Source organism: Enoplosus armatus, chromosome 12 (assembly GCF_043641665.1).
Source record: "Enoplosus armatus isolate fEnoArm2 chromosome 12, fEnoArm2.hap1, whole genome shotgun sequence".
Classification (NCBI taxonomy): domain Eukaryota; kingdom Metazoa; phylum Chordata; class Actinopteri; order Centrarchiformes; family Enoplosidae; genus Enoplosus; species Enoplosus armatus.
Window position 1 is genome coordinate 23,668,090 of NC_092191.1, and position 16,841 is coordinate 23,684,930.

Below are 16,841 nucleotides of genomic sequence, written 5' to 3' on the forward strand. Positions count from 1 at the left end.
GGAGCACGGGGACAGACTTGGAAAAGGTGTGGATGGTAAAAAAAAAAAAGAATTAAAAAAACAAAAACAAATGCAAGGTTTTCCCAGTCCTCAAGTTCAAATGTGGAAAAAAACTTTATGAAACAGCACGTCAAAACCAAAACACAACAAACTGGCACTAAATGAAGAGCTGGAGATGCAATGAAACTGCTAACTGCAAATAATCCAATAGCAAAAAAACAAAAGCATGCACCAAAGCAGCTGAACCCAAAAATGGACGTGAGCGGTGATGCCTCAGTGCTCAGTCGGGTTGAACACAAAGAGAATAACATTAAGCGTGAGTGACCCGTCTGACAGGGATGTTCATACCTTTTCCTGCCCCAGACATCATTATGTCAGCAATGTAAAGAGACATGGGTCAGCCCGGCTGAAACCTCATCCCCCGGTCAAACCCCAGTCAAAGCCCAAACAAACATCACAGTGTGAACTTGAAACTCATTCATTTTTGTATCTGCTTTCACCTGAACCGGGTCAGGAGCAGCGACTTCTTCACTCCTGTTACTGCAGCTCATCAAGTACAGCCCAACATCATCAAATTTGCCTCAGTGGGCTTTACAATCCGGACAGCGTACGACACCGCCTGCACCTTAGGCCCTCGATTCGATGAAGAGCTGCAGTAACGGGAGCAAGTCATAAGAGATCCATTTGTAACCACAGACATTGTTGGAAAGGCAACAGATCCATGGGCAACATCAAACACCGACCAACAGAGAAATACTTAGCCGAGGCCAAAGGCTTGATGGGAACGTTAAGCTGGGACTGAAAACTCCCTAAAACTGAGCTGGTTCCTGGAGCTAGTACAGAGAAATACCTGGAGCCGCTTGTAGCTTGTACCTAGTGTTGTGTAAGTGTGGTCCACTGATCGTGTACTTTTGGATATGGTTGAAAGACAAGAATTCCAGCCACATTTGATCCGAAAAATACAATACAACAATGCGCAATGTATTTTATATTAACGGCCTTCTTCCCATTGTTGGCTGCCAGCTGGCTGGTGACGTTTTGGAGAGCATTTGTGAACTTGCTTTTGTTATCTCTCTTCAAATCAAGGCAAGTCAGTTTGGATTTATTTGGTAGTTGCTTGAGGTTTAAGAATTCTGATCGTGTGTTTTGTCAGTGGAGAGAGGTCTAAAGATTCGGTCACTGCCCTGATCTGGGACCAGAGGACAATATTTTTGATCATAATAAATATTTTGATCATTTTGTCATTTCAGTCGTTTTTTCAAGCGGAAATGTCAAACGTCCAGCTTGGTTGCAGCTTCTTGGATGTGAGGATTTGCTGCTTTTCTTCGTCGTTTATGGCAGCAAATGAAGGGTCTCTGGGTTTGGGACTGGTGGTCGGACAAAAGAAGCAATCTGAAGGTGTCGCATTGGGATCTGAGAAGTTGTGATGAGCATTTTTTTAAAAAAACCTTTTATAGACAAAACGATTCATCACTTAAATCGTGACAACAATCGGCCGATGAATGGATAATGAAAATAATCGTTAGTTGCGGCCCTATTCTAGACTGACTGGTATATATATATATATATATATATATATATATATATATATATATATATATGGTGCGTAAGGGTGTGCGTGCGTAGACACTGCTGATAGACTGAAGATCATGCTTTTATTGGTGTTACTGCTGCATACATGGCTATACAGCACACTGTACACCAATTTTTCTTTTTTCAGAATCAGAAACTGCTTATTTCCAAGTAACATACATTACAAGGAATTGGCCGTGGTCTGATGGTGCTACATTTTTTTTAACATATAACATATAATCTGACAGACAACAAGCATTACCATTACAATTAATGTAGTAATTGTTACTGAACTAACTTGCTCCTTTTTTTTTTTTACCAAAAATGTACTATTATTGTTATTATTGCTGCCAATTTTACCACAGCAATTACTACCAAGTGTTATATGCTACCACTATGACTCACTGCTAATACAATCACCTACTAAATACCTTTTAACTTTTACCTGTCCTTTATGTCCTTTTTTTTTTTTTCTTTCTCCAAATTCCGTAAGCTACTCAAATCGATTTAACAAGAAACGCAACTCTTTTGAAAATCGATTGAATAATAGTAAGCACATTGATGCGTGGCCACGGGACACAAGGATCAAATCAACCTTATCACTTTGACTTGCTGAGAGAACATACAGTCAAGTTTGTTGCTGATAAAGTTTCTTTTTTTTTAAACAGTGCTTGTGTAATCACAAATTCACTGTGTGCAAATCTCTAAACACTAAAGAGGAATTAATTGCATTTAGTGGTCGTCTTGATTCTGGCGAAAGGGTGCCATCTTACTTAGCAGCAGTCTCATTTCAACGGTCTTGTGCGTCGCTCCTCATACTTTTCAAGTGTTACCCCGTGAACACGGCGGACCAGTGAGTCTTTACCCTCCCTGTGCAAATACCAATTCTAAAATGGTTCAAACATTAAAAAAAAAAAAGGTCCAAACAAAAGCACACAGATGTAATATGAGAAGTGCCCTGAGATAACTCCTGCTATATAAATAAAACTGAATTGAATTACTCGGCCTGATCCAATCCCGTCCAGGTGATAAGGTGGCGGCGAGGTCCGGGAACAGAGGGGGGGCGGGGCTGATACTGGACGACGAGATAAGGAGGGAGTCGACTGGTGCCTAAAGGTCCTGATTGCCTGAGTCAATAAAACCAAGTTGCAGCTCATGTGCAGTGTGACTTCGCCACCACATCCTGCCTGGGACCTGGACCAACTCTAACCGCTGGTTTTGGCTTTTTGATTTAAACTCTGCAGATCATTTAAAAAAAAAAAAAAAGGTAAGTACTCCTATATTCACATTGGTACATTAGTGATTGGAGGCTGATGTTGTTTCCGCAAAAGATAAAAGTCTCATGAGATTTATTTCCTTGTGCTTCATTAGCAGTTGTATACATTTTCATTGGTCATTATGTCATGTATTTGTAGATTTAGTCTTAAACATAGTCCTGAGATCAAACTTCCACGTGCGGTTTCGTCATATTTAGTCACCGTCATCCTTATTTTGGTTAAAGTTTTACTCTGAACATTTTAGTCTCGTTGAAGTCAAAGAAGATCAGCATTTTACTTTAGTTTTAGTCATCCCTTCATTTGTTCGGTTTATTAATCTATCTTAGTGAAACGTGGAAGCACTCTCTCAGTCTAGTCTAGTTAGCCTTGGCTCCAGGAATAACCAAGCGGCCCTTTATGCACATGCCGAGTTTGATATGTATGTGTTTGACCAGAGTACTTTCAGAAAGAGCCGAAAAAGATTCAAGTTTACCTTAAAAAAAAAAAAAAAAATATATATATATATATATATATATATATATATCTATTATATATATATATATACATATATATATTTCCTCGTGAAAACAATCAAATGGTTATAAAGCTGATTCTGATCCCGTCGATGCATTAACCTGGTTACGTAAGTGCACGTGAACGCACCGCGTGACTTGTCAGCTTTATGGGGGGGGGAGGGGGGGGGGGGTTCCAACTTAACATTGGAAACGAGGAGTTTTAAGAGTTTTAACACTTAAAAAAAAATAAAGTTATATGTGACAAACAGCCACATGCTGACAAATGACTGATGGCTCGACCTGTGCAAGATGACACATGGTACTCTAGTGATGCATGTAAGCTAGCGGCAGTAATATGACAAGTTGGTTCTTACAGGTGGGTTACAGAACAGTATTTGAGTTGAAAAGAGAAAGCGAGAGCAGCAGAATGGCGAGTACGACACGGCGGCTTACTGATGGAACTGGTGGTGCGGAAATGAATTTACCATGCAAGCCATGAGGCTGCATTATTTTTTTTTTTCCTCATGATGTATTTTCTAGCCATCAGCCAGCCTACTGATGAAATGATGCTGTCTTGTCTCTAGTTCACAGCCAGCCTCTCTTCCACACCTTCATCAAGATGCCTCATCGCAACTGCTCTGTTGAGATTAACAACAGCTCCGGCTGCTACACTCTTTCCAATCCAAGGTCAAGTGTCGCTTTTGTACTTTTCCCCGAAAGTAAAGTCAAAGAGCACATTTTAAACCTGACCCACGCATTTGTTTTGCAATGATGTAATAATTAGATGGCTGGTTGTGACAAAAGAATGTATACCATAGATTTTTAAGTTTGTTTTTATGTGTTTTACCTGTCTTCTCGGTTTCCTTTGATTTCAGTACATTTGCTACCATGGCTGAGAGGGCGCAACACACTGTAACTTAACAAAATCCAAATGAATGAAGCATCTTCACCACTTTAGCAAACACATATGTGGCAAAGAAAAGGGGAAAAAAAACAAGCAAATAGAGACATTACGTTCACAAACTTGACAAAACATACACAACAAACAAATTGTGCACTGAGGGGGGGGGTTTGGCTTAGAATAAACTCTTCTGAATAAAAAAAGCCTGTTTTTTTGGCTCACAGGGATTACTTTTACATACGTTGTGTTACCTCATTCGGTAACACAATGGCCCTTGTATCTGCAGTATTATGAACTTTGTGTCTACGGCGACATTCCCGAATAAAATGCCAGATTAAGTTACTGCTAATGCAAACCGAACATTTCCTACTGCTGCAGTTTCACATTAAAAGCACGGGTGAAACACAAGTTTTTTTTTTATTATGAAGTAGTCACAGGAAATGCAATGCGTTTGTCAGCCGCTATCGTCCATCAAAAATGCATCTACAAAAACAAGACAACGGCCATTTTCGGACCCGTTTGACATATACAGTGCATCCGGAAAGTATTCACGGCGCTTCACTTTTTCCACATTTTGTTATGTTACACCCTTATTCCAAAATGGATTAAATTAATTTTTTTCCTCAAAATTCTACACACAACACCCCATAATGACAATGTGAAAAAAGTTTTTTTGAAATTTTTGCAAATTTATTAAAAATAAAAAACTAAGAAATCACATGTACATAAGTATTCACAGCCTTTGCCATGAAGCTCAAAATTGAGCTCAGGTGCATCCTGTTTCCACTGATCATCCTTGAGATGTTTCTGCAGCTTAATTGGAGTCCACCTGTGGTAAATTCAGTTGATTGGACATGATTTGGAAAGGCACACACCTGTCTATATAAGGTCCCACAGTTGACAGTGCATGTCGGAGCACAAACCAAGCATGAAGTCAAAGGAATTGTCTGTAGACCTCCGAGACAGGATTGTCTCGAGGCACAAATCTGGGGAAGGTTACAGAAAAATTTCTGCTGCTTTGAAGGTCCCAATGAGCACAGTGGCCTCCATCATCCGTAAGTGGAAGAAGTTCGGAACCACCAGGACTCTTCCTAGAGCTGGCCGGCCATCTAAACTGAGTAATCGGGGGAGAAGGGCCTTAGTCAGGGAGGTGACCAAGAACCCGATGGTCACTCTGTCAGAGCTCCAGAGTTCCTCTGTGGAGAGAGGAGAACCTTCCAGAAGGACAACCATCTCTGCAGCAATCCACCAATCAGGCCTGTATGGTAGAGTGGCCAGACGGAAGCCACTCCTTAGTAAAAGGCACATAGCAGCCCGCCTGGAGTTTGCCAAAAGGCACCTGAAGGACTCTCAGACCATGAGAAACAAAATTCTCTGGTCTGATGAGACAAAGATTGAACTCTTTGGTGTGAATGCCAGGCGTCACGTTTGGAGGAAACCAGGCACCGCTCATCACCAGGCCAATACCATCCCTACAGTGAAGCATGGTGGTGGCAGCATCATGCTGTGGGGATGTTTTTCAGCGGTAGGAACTGGGAGACTAGTCAGGATAGAGGGAAAGATGAATGCAGCAAAGTACAGAGACATCCTGGATGAAAACCTGCTCCAGAGCGCTCTTGACCTCAGACTGGGGCGACGGTTTATCTTTCAGCAGGACAACGACCCTAAGCACACAGCCAAGATATCAAAGGAGTGGCTTCAGGACAACTCTGTGAATGTCCTTGAGTGGCCCAGCCAGAGCCCAGACTTGAATCCGATTGAACATCTCTGGAGAGATCTGAAAATGGCTGTGCACCGACGCTTCCCATCCAACCTGATGGAGCTTGAGAGGTGCTGCAAAGAGGAATGGGTGAAACTGCCCAAAGATAGGTGTGCCAAGCTTGTGGCATCATATTCAAAAAGACTTGAGGCTGTAATTGCTGCCAAAGGTGCATCAACAAAGTATTGAGCAAAGGCTGTGAATACTTATGTACATGTGATTTCTCAGGTTTTTTATTTTTAATAAATTTGTAAAAATCTCAAATAAACTTTTTTCACATTGTCATTATGGGGTGTTGTGTGTAGAATTTTGAGGAAAAAAATGAATTTAATCCATTTTGGTATAAGGCTGCAACATAACAAAATGTGGAAAAAGTGAAGCGCTGTGAATACTTTCCGGATGCACTATACGTAATGGAACAAGGAGCAGCCACGGCCTGTTGATGATGTCATGGTGTAATTTACCATTGTCAAAGGACACATCATAGTGCTTCAGCATACAATTATATTTTAGACAATAGCTTGTTTATAATTAGGGTTTGTTTCAAACGTGACAATGCCCCACAAAGCCAGGTCCATAAAGAAATCCCAGTTTGGTGGAGAAGAACTTGGCCTCCTGACCTCAGCCTCATCCACCACTGGGATGAAATAGAACACCGACTACAGGTGTAGCTGAACATACTTGTGGCCACGTAGTGTATTTTAGAATGGGCTGTTTTGGCTCCTAGGTACATTCCAGTGCTTGACTCGTCATTGTAAAATCTATGGTATGCTTTGGGGGGGGGGGGAGATTTCTGTAAGAACCAGTCTGATATGTTGCGTCTCTCCGTGTTCAGGGTGTTCACCGACAGCGGCTGCTGTGAAGTCCCTCTGCCACCCATGGTGGGTCCCTGCTCCGCTGCCAGCGCACTGTTCAACAAGACCACCGGCGCCGCCACCGGTGCCGTGGGCGTCCTCACCTACGACCTTTTCAACGCAGACCTGAACGACTACAGCCACGTCATGGCCGTCATGTTCTCCGTGCCCTACGACCGAAACCTCTACTCCAACTGGTTCGCCGTGGGGATCTTCGACAGGGGAAACGACTGCGACTACAATCTTTATGATATGATGTACAATGGGAGTGAAAATAATTTCGCGAGAGCAAAGGCTGATGGCTCCTGCATTTCTTATGAGGGGGATTATGTCATTGTCAGTGCCTCCATGTCAGACTCAGGCGAAGCAGTCCTGAGGGTGGATATCAGTGATACTGGCATGTATTAAGTCAAAAGAAGAAAGATGTTGTTATGTAAAGCCATAGGAGAGGATCACAGTCATTTTGATAAAATACTCATATTTTAGGTGTGATATTCAAACGTTGACGCCTAATTACAAATAAAAAAAACCCAAGACTTTTATCCATCAAATCATGTTGTCTTTGTATTTGTCTGTGTATAGATCAAGCTCCACGGTATAGGAATCTATTTTGGTTTTATCACTTTCTTAAAAATAGAGCAAATGCAGATTTATTGTGACATAATAATTTGCTTGAATTCAACTGATTAACTTCTCTCTGACACAAAGAGATCTAGTTGATACAGGGCAGTTTCTGGACACTTTGGTGCCCCGTTTATTGATTTTATTGATTTATTTAAAAGTGATACCCATCAGTTGATGCTAGGGATTTGCCGAAGGAGGATACTCCGCTATCGGTCCGATACCGGCAGAAATCACTGGATCGGATGTCGGAGAAAGTGCAGTTTATGCAATGCGAGTGTTTCAAGGGCTGGCAGCAGCGTCGGAAACTTGAACTTGATCAAACACTTTTACATGCACTTCAGCCCTAAAGGTTACAAGTGATAGAAAGTTTAGAGCTTGCGCTGTCTGGACTCTTAGATATGTGTTTGGGGTTTTTTTTGGTAACAGCCTGGAGTTTCAGAAACAGCCTGGAGTTTCAGTTCAGAGTGCCTTAAGATGCCAGGTGTACCGCACTGTCCATAATTGAGTTGTGTTGTGGGCTCTGTATGTCTTCCGTTAGGGGAGTGGAGTTGTTAGTTTTCGGATTCGTTAAGTTTGTTGTGTAAGAGAGGGAAGAAGACGGCACCGGATTGGTGTCAGCAGACATTCAAGGTTGCAGTATCGGACATGAAAAAGCGGTATCGAGCCATCCCTGGTTGATGCCAATGGCACCGGCTAGTCTTCCTGGGGTCCGAACAGTACATTATATCCATTATGTACATAAAACAATACCTCACATGTGTTACTTTATGTTCATCACATGTGCATCTCTGATTTCGTTACATTAAGAAAGTGGATGTTCGAACATTCATTCATTTCGGACTCCGCTCACACGGCGAGTGGAAGGTTGGGTAACTCGAGACCAGACACCCACTGGCGCCGCTGAGGGGACTGATCTTTTTTTATCATGATATTTTTTATCATATGAATTCCAATTATAATGATTTAATAATATTGTTTCGTTTAATTCAACTCCACTCAACTTCTGGTCTGTGTCATGTCATCAACATCACATGCCATTTACTACCTTTGCTATAAGTCTTATCCTGGTTGTGTTCGGGATAGGATATGATATCAGTATCTTACTTTAATTTGTGCATGCCCTCACCACATTTTGCCATCCAATATTGATCTTAATTCCAACTTTGGTTCGGCGCGGACTGATCTACTGCCGCTATATAATACACTTGATATGTGCTAATCTGAGATTAAGAGCTTCTAAATAAGTACAATCTGCATTTCTCACACCGTTTATATACACACACACAAGACAACCTTTTCTGCATATTCATCAAGAACATCATCAGCACTACTTACCATTGCTTCCCCGCGATTTATATACGTGTCTTTTCAACTTGTTTTAATAAGAAAGAACTGGTAACCACAATTCATTAGCTTTAACTACACTGTTTGTGTTGCATTTGCATTGGAAAAAGTTTGGGGGAAAAAAACGTGAACATCGTCGCTTGTGAGCGTATAAAGGAGGAGGAACTCACCAAAGACCAGAGCCAGACCATGAGACGTTCCTACAGCGATCACACCAGACACTGTCTGAACACAACAAAAAAAGATGCAGCTTAGAACGGCAGAACAATGTCGAACCTTCTGCCTTCACCGGCACTCGCGCAATCAAAGACCCGTCTGTATACTACAAGTGGCTGCTCTGAAAGTTATTTCAGTCTCTCGTTCTCTGCACTTTTATAAACTATGATAACCTGTCACAAGTGTGCACACACACACACACACCTCATTCTCTTTCTGCTCCACTCCACTACAGCTTTCTCACTACGTTTTCACACTTCAGGACGGAGCTCTGTGTAAATGCTGCGGCTTCTTAAAAACATGCTCAACTTTGCTCTCTGTTGTGTTGTCGTATAAAACCTGGCAAAATGCCAAAAGCAGCACTTTTAAACTTCCATTTATTTCTAATGTCTCTGGTGCGTAGCCACTTTTGAAATGATGAAATAGTTCAAACGCACCACGAGGGCATATATTGGGAATACATAGTCAGCCATCAAAACGAATATCATCCCCTCTGTGTTCAGCTAAATTCATAGTTGAATAAACTAATACTCACTATAGCAGTTGGCAGTCCAGCATCCACTTTGTCCTGAGGAAAATATACAAATGTTTATTATTATGCTTGAATACAATCTTTAAAAAAGGCATTAGTCTGCTGAAACAAATTCTGAGGCTAGGACTAAAAGTACAGACTTCTGGGACAATTTATCATCACAATACAAAAAACTGTTCTAGCAACAAGACCTGCCATAGAACTAGTGCGGGAAGACGTAATTACTAACCGACTGATCATCTTTCCGAACAAAAACAGAACCACTGCTGATCAAGTGACTCGATCCCAGAAGTTATTATCATCTTCTGGGATCGAGTCTGACAGGACGAGCAGAAATATAGTCCAAGACATAGATTAATCGTGACACCTGGGAGTCTTTCTGATGTCTCACATTAACTTTAAAAACAGTCATCCTCACATCCCTAGCAACAATGATTATACATAGGCACTCATCGTTTTGGGATGCTTTATCATGTCATTTGGTTCCCATGTCTTGGGGAAGACACTGGACGGAATCTGTACCCGGCTCAAAGCCACTAAAGACAAGGAGGTGTCGTGTTGGAGGACATCAGAGACTGATGTAGTCCTTTCTCTGTGCGTGCATGCGTTAAGTCTTACAGCAGCGGAGACAATCTGTGCAGAGATGCCCTTCAGCAGGCTGTGTCGAACGACGGACCCGTGAACCGTCGCATTCAGATCCACTGTCCTCCTCTTTCTTCACACGTATACATGTCCACAAACACAGGTACACATGCACACACACACACACACACACACACAAAGAAGACATCAATAACATAGTGAGTATTTGTGGCTGGTGGTCACTTCTTCACTGTGTGTGTGTGTCTGTGCATTCATGCCGTTTGAGGTGTGCTGGGTCTCCACTGTCAGAGCTGGCCAGAGAGGAAGTGTCACAGGAGTGAGCATCCATGTTGTCTGTGTTTAGCACGCAGGTGTCTTCCAACACAAACGGTTCCTCCTCATCCTCCAGCTGCAGACAAACAGGACAACAACAAAAAACAAAAACAACACACCTCAGCTAGAGGGCTCATACAAGGCAACATAACAAACCCACTAACAAATATGTTTACCTGACATCCAACTACTATCTATATGAGTAAGAGTAACTTTATTCCAAACAAACTTTAAATATGAGAAGAAAAAAAAAGACTGTGGTTGTATTCGTCGTAGTAAAGACTGCAGTAGCAGTAAAGACTGTGGTAGTAGTAGTCGTAGTAAAGACTGCAGTAGCAGTAAAGACTGTGGCAGTATTCGTCGTAGTAAAGACTGCAGTAGCAGTAAAGACTGTGGTAGTAGTAGTCGTAGTAAAGACTGCAGTAGCAGTAAAGACTGTGGTAGTATTCGTAGTAGTAAAGACTGCAGTAGCAGTAAAGACTGTGGCAGTATTCGTCATAGTAAAGACTGCAGTAGCAGTAAAGATTGTGGCAGTATTTGTCGTAGTAAAAACTGCAGTAGCAGTAAAGACTGTGACAGTATTCGTAGTCGTAAAGACTGCAGTAGCAGTAAAGACTGTGGCAGTATTCGTCGTAGTAAAGACTGCAGTAGCAGTAAAGACTGTGGCAGTATTCGTCGTAGTAAAGACTGCAGTAGCAGTAAAGACTGTGGTAGTAGTAGTCGTAGTAAAGACTGCAGTAGCAGTAAAGACTGTGGTAGTATTCGTAGTAGTAAAGACTGCAGTAGCAGTAAAGACTGTGGCAGTATTCGTCATAGTAAAGACTGCAGTAGCAGTAAAGATTGTGGCAGTATTCGTCGTAGTAAAGACTGCAGTAGCAGTAAAGACTGTGACAGTATTCGTCGTAACTAAGACTGCAGTAGCAGTAAAGATTGTGGCAGTATTCGTAGTTGTAAAGACTGCAGTAGCAGTAAAGACTGTGGCAGTATTCGTCGTAGTAAAGACTGCAGTAGCAGTAAAGACTGTGGCAGTATTCGTCGTAGTAAAGACTGCAGTAGCAGTAAAGACTGTGGCAGTATTCGTAGTAGTAGTAGTAGTAGTAAAGAAGTATGCAGAAGGAGTAGCATTTCAAAGTAAAGCAGGCTGAAGAGGATTCTTTCCATTGACTTACATTGTAAAAGACTGTATGTATAATATGTTAAAAAGCAGAAAAAGGGTAGAAAAAAATAAATAAAATACAAGCACAACTGTCCTTAAAGAGCTGAACACTTCGATAATCGAATGGTTTCTGTAGCTGAAAGTCCGCAGACGTGGCAGTTCTCGCAAGGTGTGAGGAGGACATGTGCAAAATGTGCCAACTACTCTGCCACTGAGCAGCGCAGCCGTGAGGACCATCACGGTTACTGTTGAGCAGACCTCACAGTGGCACCACCAATCGCACACTGCTGCGGGTGTAATCAGTCACAACAGCCAAATGAATTGCCTGAACGCCCAAATGCATTGAATTCCTTTTATAAATGTGTCTTACTGTTGACAGTGTGTGATGTAGTACAGTACAGTACAGCGTAGTAGTAGTAGTAGTAGTAGTAGTCAAAGAGTAACGTGTACTTCACCTCATTGAGGATGCTCTCCAGTGTGGGGGGGGTGTCCACTTGGGGAATGTCAAACTCCTTATCATCGATCTGAGGACCAAAGTATAAACACAAACACCATCAATCAATCAATCAATAACTAAATAAATCATTTTATACAATAGAAAATACGGACTTATGATAAAGGAGAAAAGTGAGGGGAAAAAAATAAGAAAACAAACAGGAGCGACTGTAACAGGCTGCATGCACGGTCGGCGCATGCGCACTTCACCTGACATATTGGTTTCTTAAAGGAAGTGTTTCCTCGCCACTGTCGCCAAAGTGCTTGCTCATGGTGGGAACTGTCGGGTCTCTGTAATAACATTATGAAGAGTCGGTCTAAAACCAGAAACTGACTATTTAAAGGGGAAATTGACCCGAATATTTGGGTTTTTTGCGGGTTAATAAAAGACACGGCTTCAGATTTACTTACATTTATCTCGTAGCCAGATGAGATGCTAAATAGGGACGCCACGGTGAGGACGTTTCCCCACTGATTAAACTTGACATTTTACAAGAAAAAACATATTCGTGGGTGGCGCTCACTGCTTTTGCTTTTTCGCAACCCGACCGCCACACAACCATGCGCTGATCGCCGCAACGCCAGATTTGGTCTGAATGCAGCCTAATGCTAAGGATCTGAGTGTTGCGCATTAATAATAATAAAAACAAAGCTTTATTTATATAGCACCTCCTAACATTAACACCTTTTGCACATTTTGTAAAATATATCCTGGTGGATCAACCTGATATGTGAAGTGAGGCAGGGGGAGATGGCATTGTCTATAAGATAGGGAGCAAGTCCTGGCATCCTTAGTCAAAATACCCTTTACATTAGATGGTGGTGGGATAGACAGCTCAGAATCTGTATATGTATTAGTTGTGATGATAGCTGCTGGCCACCCCCATTCCAAGCCTCTCCAGTACATCAAACGGGTAGCTCCACTCAGAACCTCTCACAGGAGCATCTGAAGAGACAACCAATGCGTTCCCTTTCTTCTGAGAAGTCAGCTGAATATTCAAAAGCCTCCTCACGTTGCTGAGAGAGTAACGCTCAAGAACAAAAGCCACTACCAAGGTAACAACTACTCTTCCTGGGGTCCACACAAGTAGTATTATATATTATTTGCGCTATTAGTAAGGGGCAGTTATAATCCCGTAACCTGTCTCAAGAGCAAACAAAATACTGAATGCGCAGAAATAACGGCATCATTCTTAAAATGCAAATAAACTCTCCAACCAGTAGATGTGTTCAAATCAGCATAAAAGAGAGCTTCCGATGGGGTTAAAGCAGGAACGGCAGTACATCAGTCCGCGCTGATCTGCATATCAAAACAGGTGGTTGTTACACTGTCTGCTTTATTCTGGATGAAAAGATTCATTAAGTGCCGACTGCCTACTCTGTGCCACTCTCATCCCCGGGTCCACTGGCAGAAGGGTGTCAGGATACTGACAGGAACTGCAGCCACAAAACAATTCCAGGCTATATCACAATATCATTCGTAAATACATAGATTATACTTGGGGGGTGGGTGGCACTCTGTGACCACCGATGGACATCACTGGGAGGGGATGTAGCGTTACTTGCGCTATACGGGTTGCATTCAAATGTTAGTTCGACTTGGTTCAAACTTGACTTTTTAAATACTATTATTACACCACCAGATGGCAGCATCACATAACGTAATGGCAGAATGAGATCCTGAGACCACACCCTAGGGATGACACTTCCAAAAATACATGAAGATGATATACAGACTTTGCCGGTAGTTTAAAAACTGTATCGGTGCATTGAATCAGACAACACTGTGAAAGCCAGTTTAAAGATGCTGGGGAGATTCTTCTGAAATCTGATCCCAGTGCGACTGGAGCAAAAGAGGTTTAAAAAAAAAAACCCTCTATTTTCAAATGTCATTCATGCCAACAGCATAGATGACCAAATGATTATCCCGCTAAACGCTTTACATCCAAATTGCTTCTTTTGTCCAACCAACAGTCCAAAACCCAAAGACTCTTATTCTATTACTCTATTGCCGCCATAAAAGACGAAGAAAAGCAGCAAATCCTCGCACTCAAGAAGCTGGAACCAGCAGACGTTTGCAAAATGACTGAAACGATTATCAAAATAGTTGGCAACTAATTTTCTTTCCATCGAATAATCAAGTAATCGTTGCAGCTCTAGTTGGAAATTAAAAAAAAACATCTTCTCAACACATAAATGTGCATCCCTGCATGCACTTTGGTTTTATCCAAAGGCCAAAGTGAAGACAGATAATCCCCTCGTAACCCAATGATAACTGCAGGACGGACATCCATAAATGAGAAACGGCAACATGTGAATGTAACTCAGCCCTTCTGCCAGTCTTATGGGCTTTATTAGTCTTCTTTAGCATTGTATGTTAGGGTTAGGCCTATGATTAATGAGGTATGGGCTAAAAGACGCAATTAAATGAGTGTTGTGGGCTCCTCGCGAAGCTGTCAGTCTTCTGCTAATTTCTGAGGGCCTGTCACGCGACGCTGTACAGAAACACAAGTTTCACAGGAGTTCTCGTTCTTCCTTCTATCATCATTTAATTTCCTGCGTTAATTTCCTTTTTGTTGTTTTCTTTTCGTTTTTAAAATTGTGTTTTGCTATATTTTGTTGACGGTTCTTGATGTAATCTGTTCTCGGTGATGGTTCTTTTGCTTGTTATGCACCGTTTCAAGAACAATCCATTTGTATATATATATATATATATATATATATATATGTTTTAATGACTATTATCTTTACTCATTGAGTGATTAAAGGGAAATGAGGGAGCCAAGTGCTGCTGTGAAAAGCAGTGTGTGTGTGTGTGTGTGTGATTGAAGCCTGTGCTTGTAGTATTTACCTGTCTGCTTACTGCTATGTGGTCAATACACAATGGCCTTGTTTTTAACCATGTAGCCACAATAAATGATGTACTTGAAAGTCTCTACATACGACATTCAGAACCACTTGATGTAACAACAACCCCCCCCCGCCAATTTGCTATTCTTGCCATTCATCGCAATCAAAGCGTGGCGGCACAATATGTTACATAAACTTCACTCACTTTCACTTGAAGACCTGACGCCCTTCATCACATCTTGAGATTAAAATCAGGTCACTGTTCGTCCACATCGTGGACTTCTGGACGAACCACAAAGGCGGCTGATCCCAGGCCTCTCCGGCCGCTTCCGTTTTAAGGGCTATTCACAACTAACTGTATTATTCACTGTTGACACTACATTGCATGTGGAGGTGGATCCCTTGTAGGCAGCCTGGCGTGCTCCGTTTTTGATTTAATGCCTTATGTCTTACTTGTTTAGTCGGCTGTATTGCACCATACTGTGATGTGTGGTTTTGATACTCGTGTGGAGGTCTGATGTGGTCATTAACTGACTCTTACATATCAGACGTGCTGACATAAAGCAAGTAGGCCTACAGTGCTTGCAGCTGGGAATGTTTCTTTGCGTGTCACAGTCAGTCACTCTCTTAAAAACAGTGATCCCCCCCCCCAAAAAAAAAAAAGTCAGGGTACAGTTTGCACACTGCACAAACCTGCAGTTATCATATAATACAAATCATGTCAGCGTAATATAACATGCAATGTCCTCCAAAGTGTCTTGCAAACAACACCAACAACAACTGTTAGGATCAGTTTACTCCTGTTTGTTGGGTGCGTGAACACACAACGGAAAGCGACGGCACCTGAACGCACCACGGGTGGCAACTTGCGCCATTAAAGCGACCTTTACTTTCAGGTCTGAAAATGTACTGGAAGGGAACGCATTGACTCGCGGTCGAGAGACACAGACGGGGACAGCCTGGTTTCTCGTTTGAATGAATGTTTTGACAACACATGATGATCACGTGACAATGTCCCCCACTCCAAGGGCGGTGCAATATGACCAGTCTGTCCGTACAGGCGTTGATAAAGTCGCTCAAAACTCAACCTTAATGTGTCAACATCAGTGGTCTCAACTGAAGCCGGGTCTCGTTACGGTGGTTCACCTACGACGATTAAAATAACGCGAGGGCACAGCCATGTCGCTGTGACATCCCCAAGCTAGCATCGGACATGCGCGGCTGTGCCCCCGTTTGGAGCTGCCGTGAACTAATGTTGGGTTCGTGTTGACAGAAACGCGGTTTTCCTGATTCCAAAGAGGACAACTGTCGCCAGAAAAGACCAGAATTTCGTTCAGAGCAGCGGCTGAGCGGTGCCGCTTCTCATGGTGTGTCGACGCCGGGGAAACAACTGCGTGCCGCGGCAGCACAGAGTTCATTCTCCCGCAAGCCTTTCCATCGAGCCCGACACTAGAATACGTATAGAGTCTCTCACTCACCGCGTCCACCTCCATCAGGTTGAGCTGGGAGGAGGCAGAGAGCAGGCTGCGGGCGTCCGGAGACTCCGACATCTCTGTGTTTACACGGACGGAGAAGCTTGTCTGTGTCCCCCCTGCAGTTCCTCCGGCCGGAACTACATTTATTACACACTTCCTGTTTCATTTTTTTCAGAATAAAGTCTCTAAACATACAGAAATCGCTGGCCGTTCTGTGTTCTGCCAAACTATCTGAAAACATACTGTGAAAAAACAAAAAATACAATGTATGTATTATAAATATATGATGATAATAGTACAAAAAAAAAAAGAAAACGGTTGGGCACTTTGCTTTGTCAATTATGTCCAATATGAGACTGTAACAAAAACAAGTTGGA

At 42.3% G+C, this 16,841-nt stretch overlaps 2 protein-coding genes across 2 annotated transcripts in view; one reads left to right on the forward strand and one right to left on the reverse strand.

Annotated features, from left to right (window-relative positions):
- vps8 (VPS8 subunit of CORVET complex) overlaps nt 1–16,539 on the reverse strand; it is a 48,996-nt gene extending 32,457 nt beyond the window's left edge. Inside the window, exons 1-6 of the mRNA XM_070915575.1 lie at nt 16,468–16,539; nt 12,100–12,168; nt 10,434–10,564; nt 10,192–10,288; nt 9,577–9,609; nt 8,996–9,050 (exon numbers count right to left, since the gene is read on the reverse strand). Coding sequence (XP_070771676.1) covers nt 8,996–9,050; nt 9,577–9,609; nt 10,192–10,288; nt 10,434–10,564; nt 12,100–12,168; nt 16,468–16,539 — 457 coding nt within the window. The remainder of the gene's footprint in view (nt 1–8,995; nt 9,051–9,576; nt 9,610–10,191; nt 10,289–10,433; nt 10,565–12,099; nt 12,169–16,467) is intronic.
- Nucleotides 3,963–7,265, forward strand: LOC139294707 (DELTA-sagatoxin-Srs1a-like). The gene is made up of 2 exons (XM_070916640.1): nt 3,963–4,030; nt 6,839–7,265. Exons 1-2 carry the CDS (start codon nt 3,963–3,965, stop codon nt 7,263–7,265), a joined length of 495 nt encoding a protein of 164 aa, XP_070772741.1.
- Nucleotides 16,540–16,841: the final 302 nt, after the last annotated feature.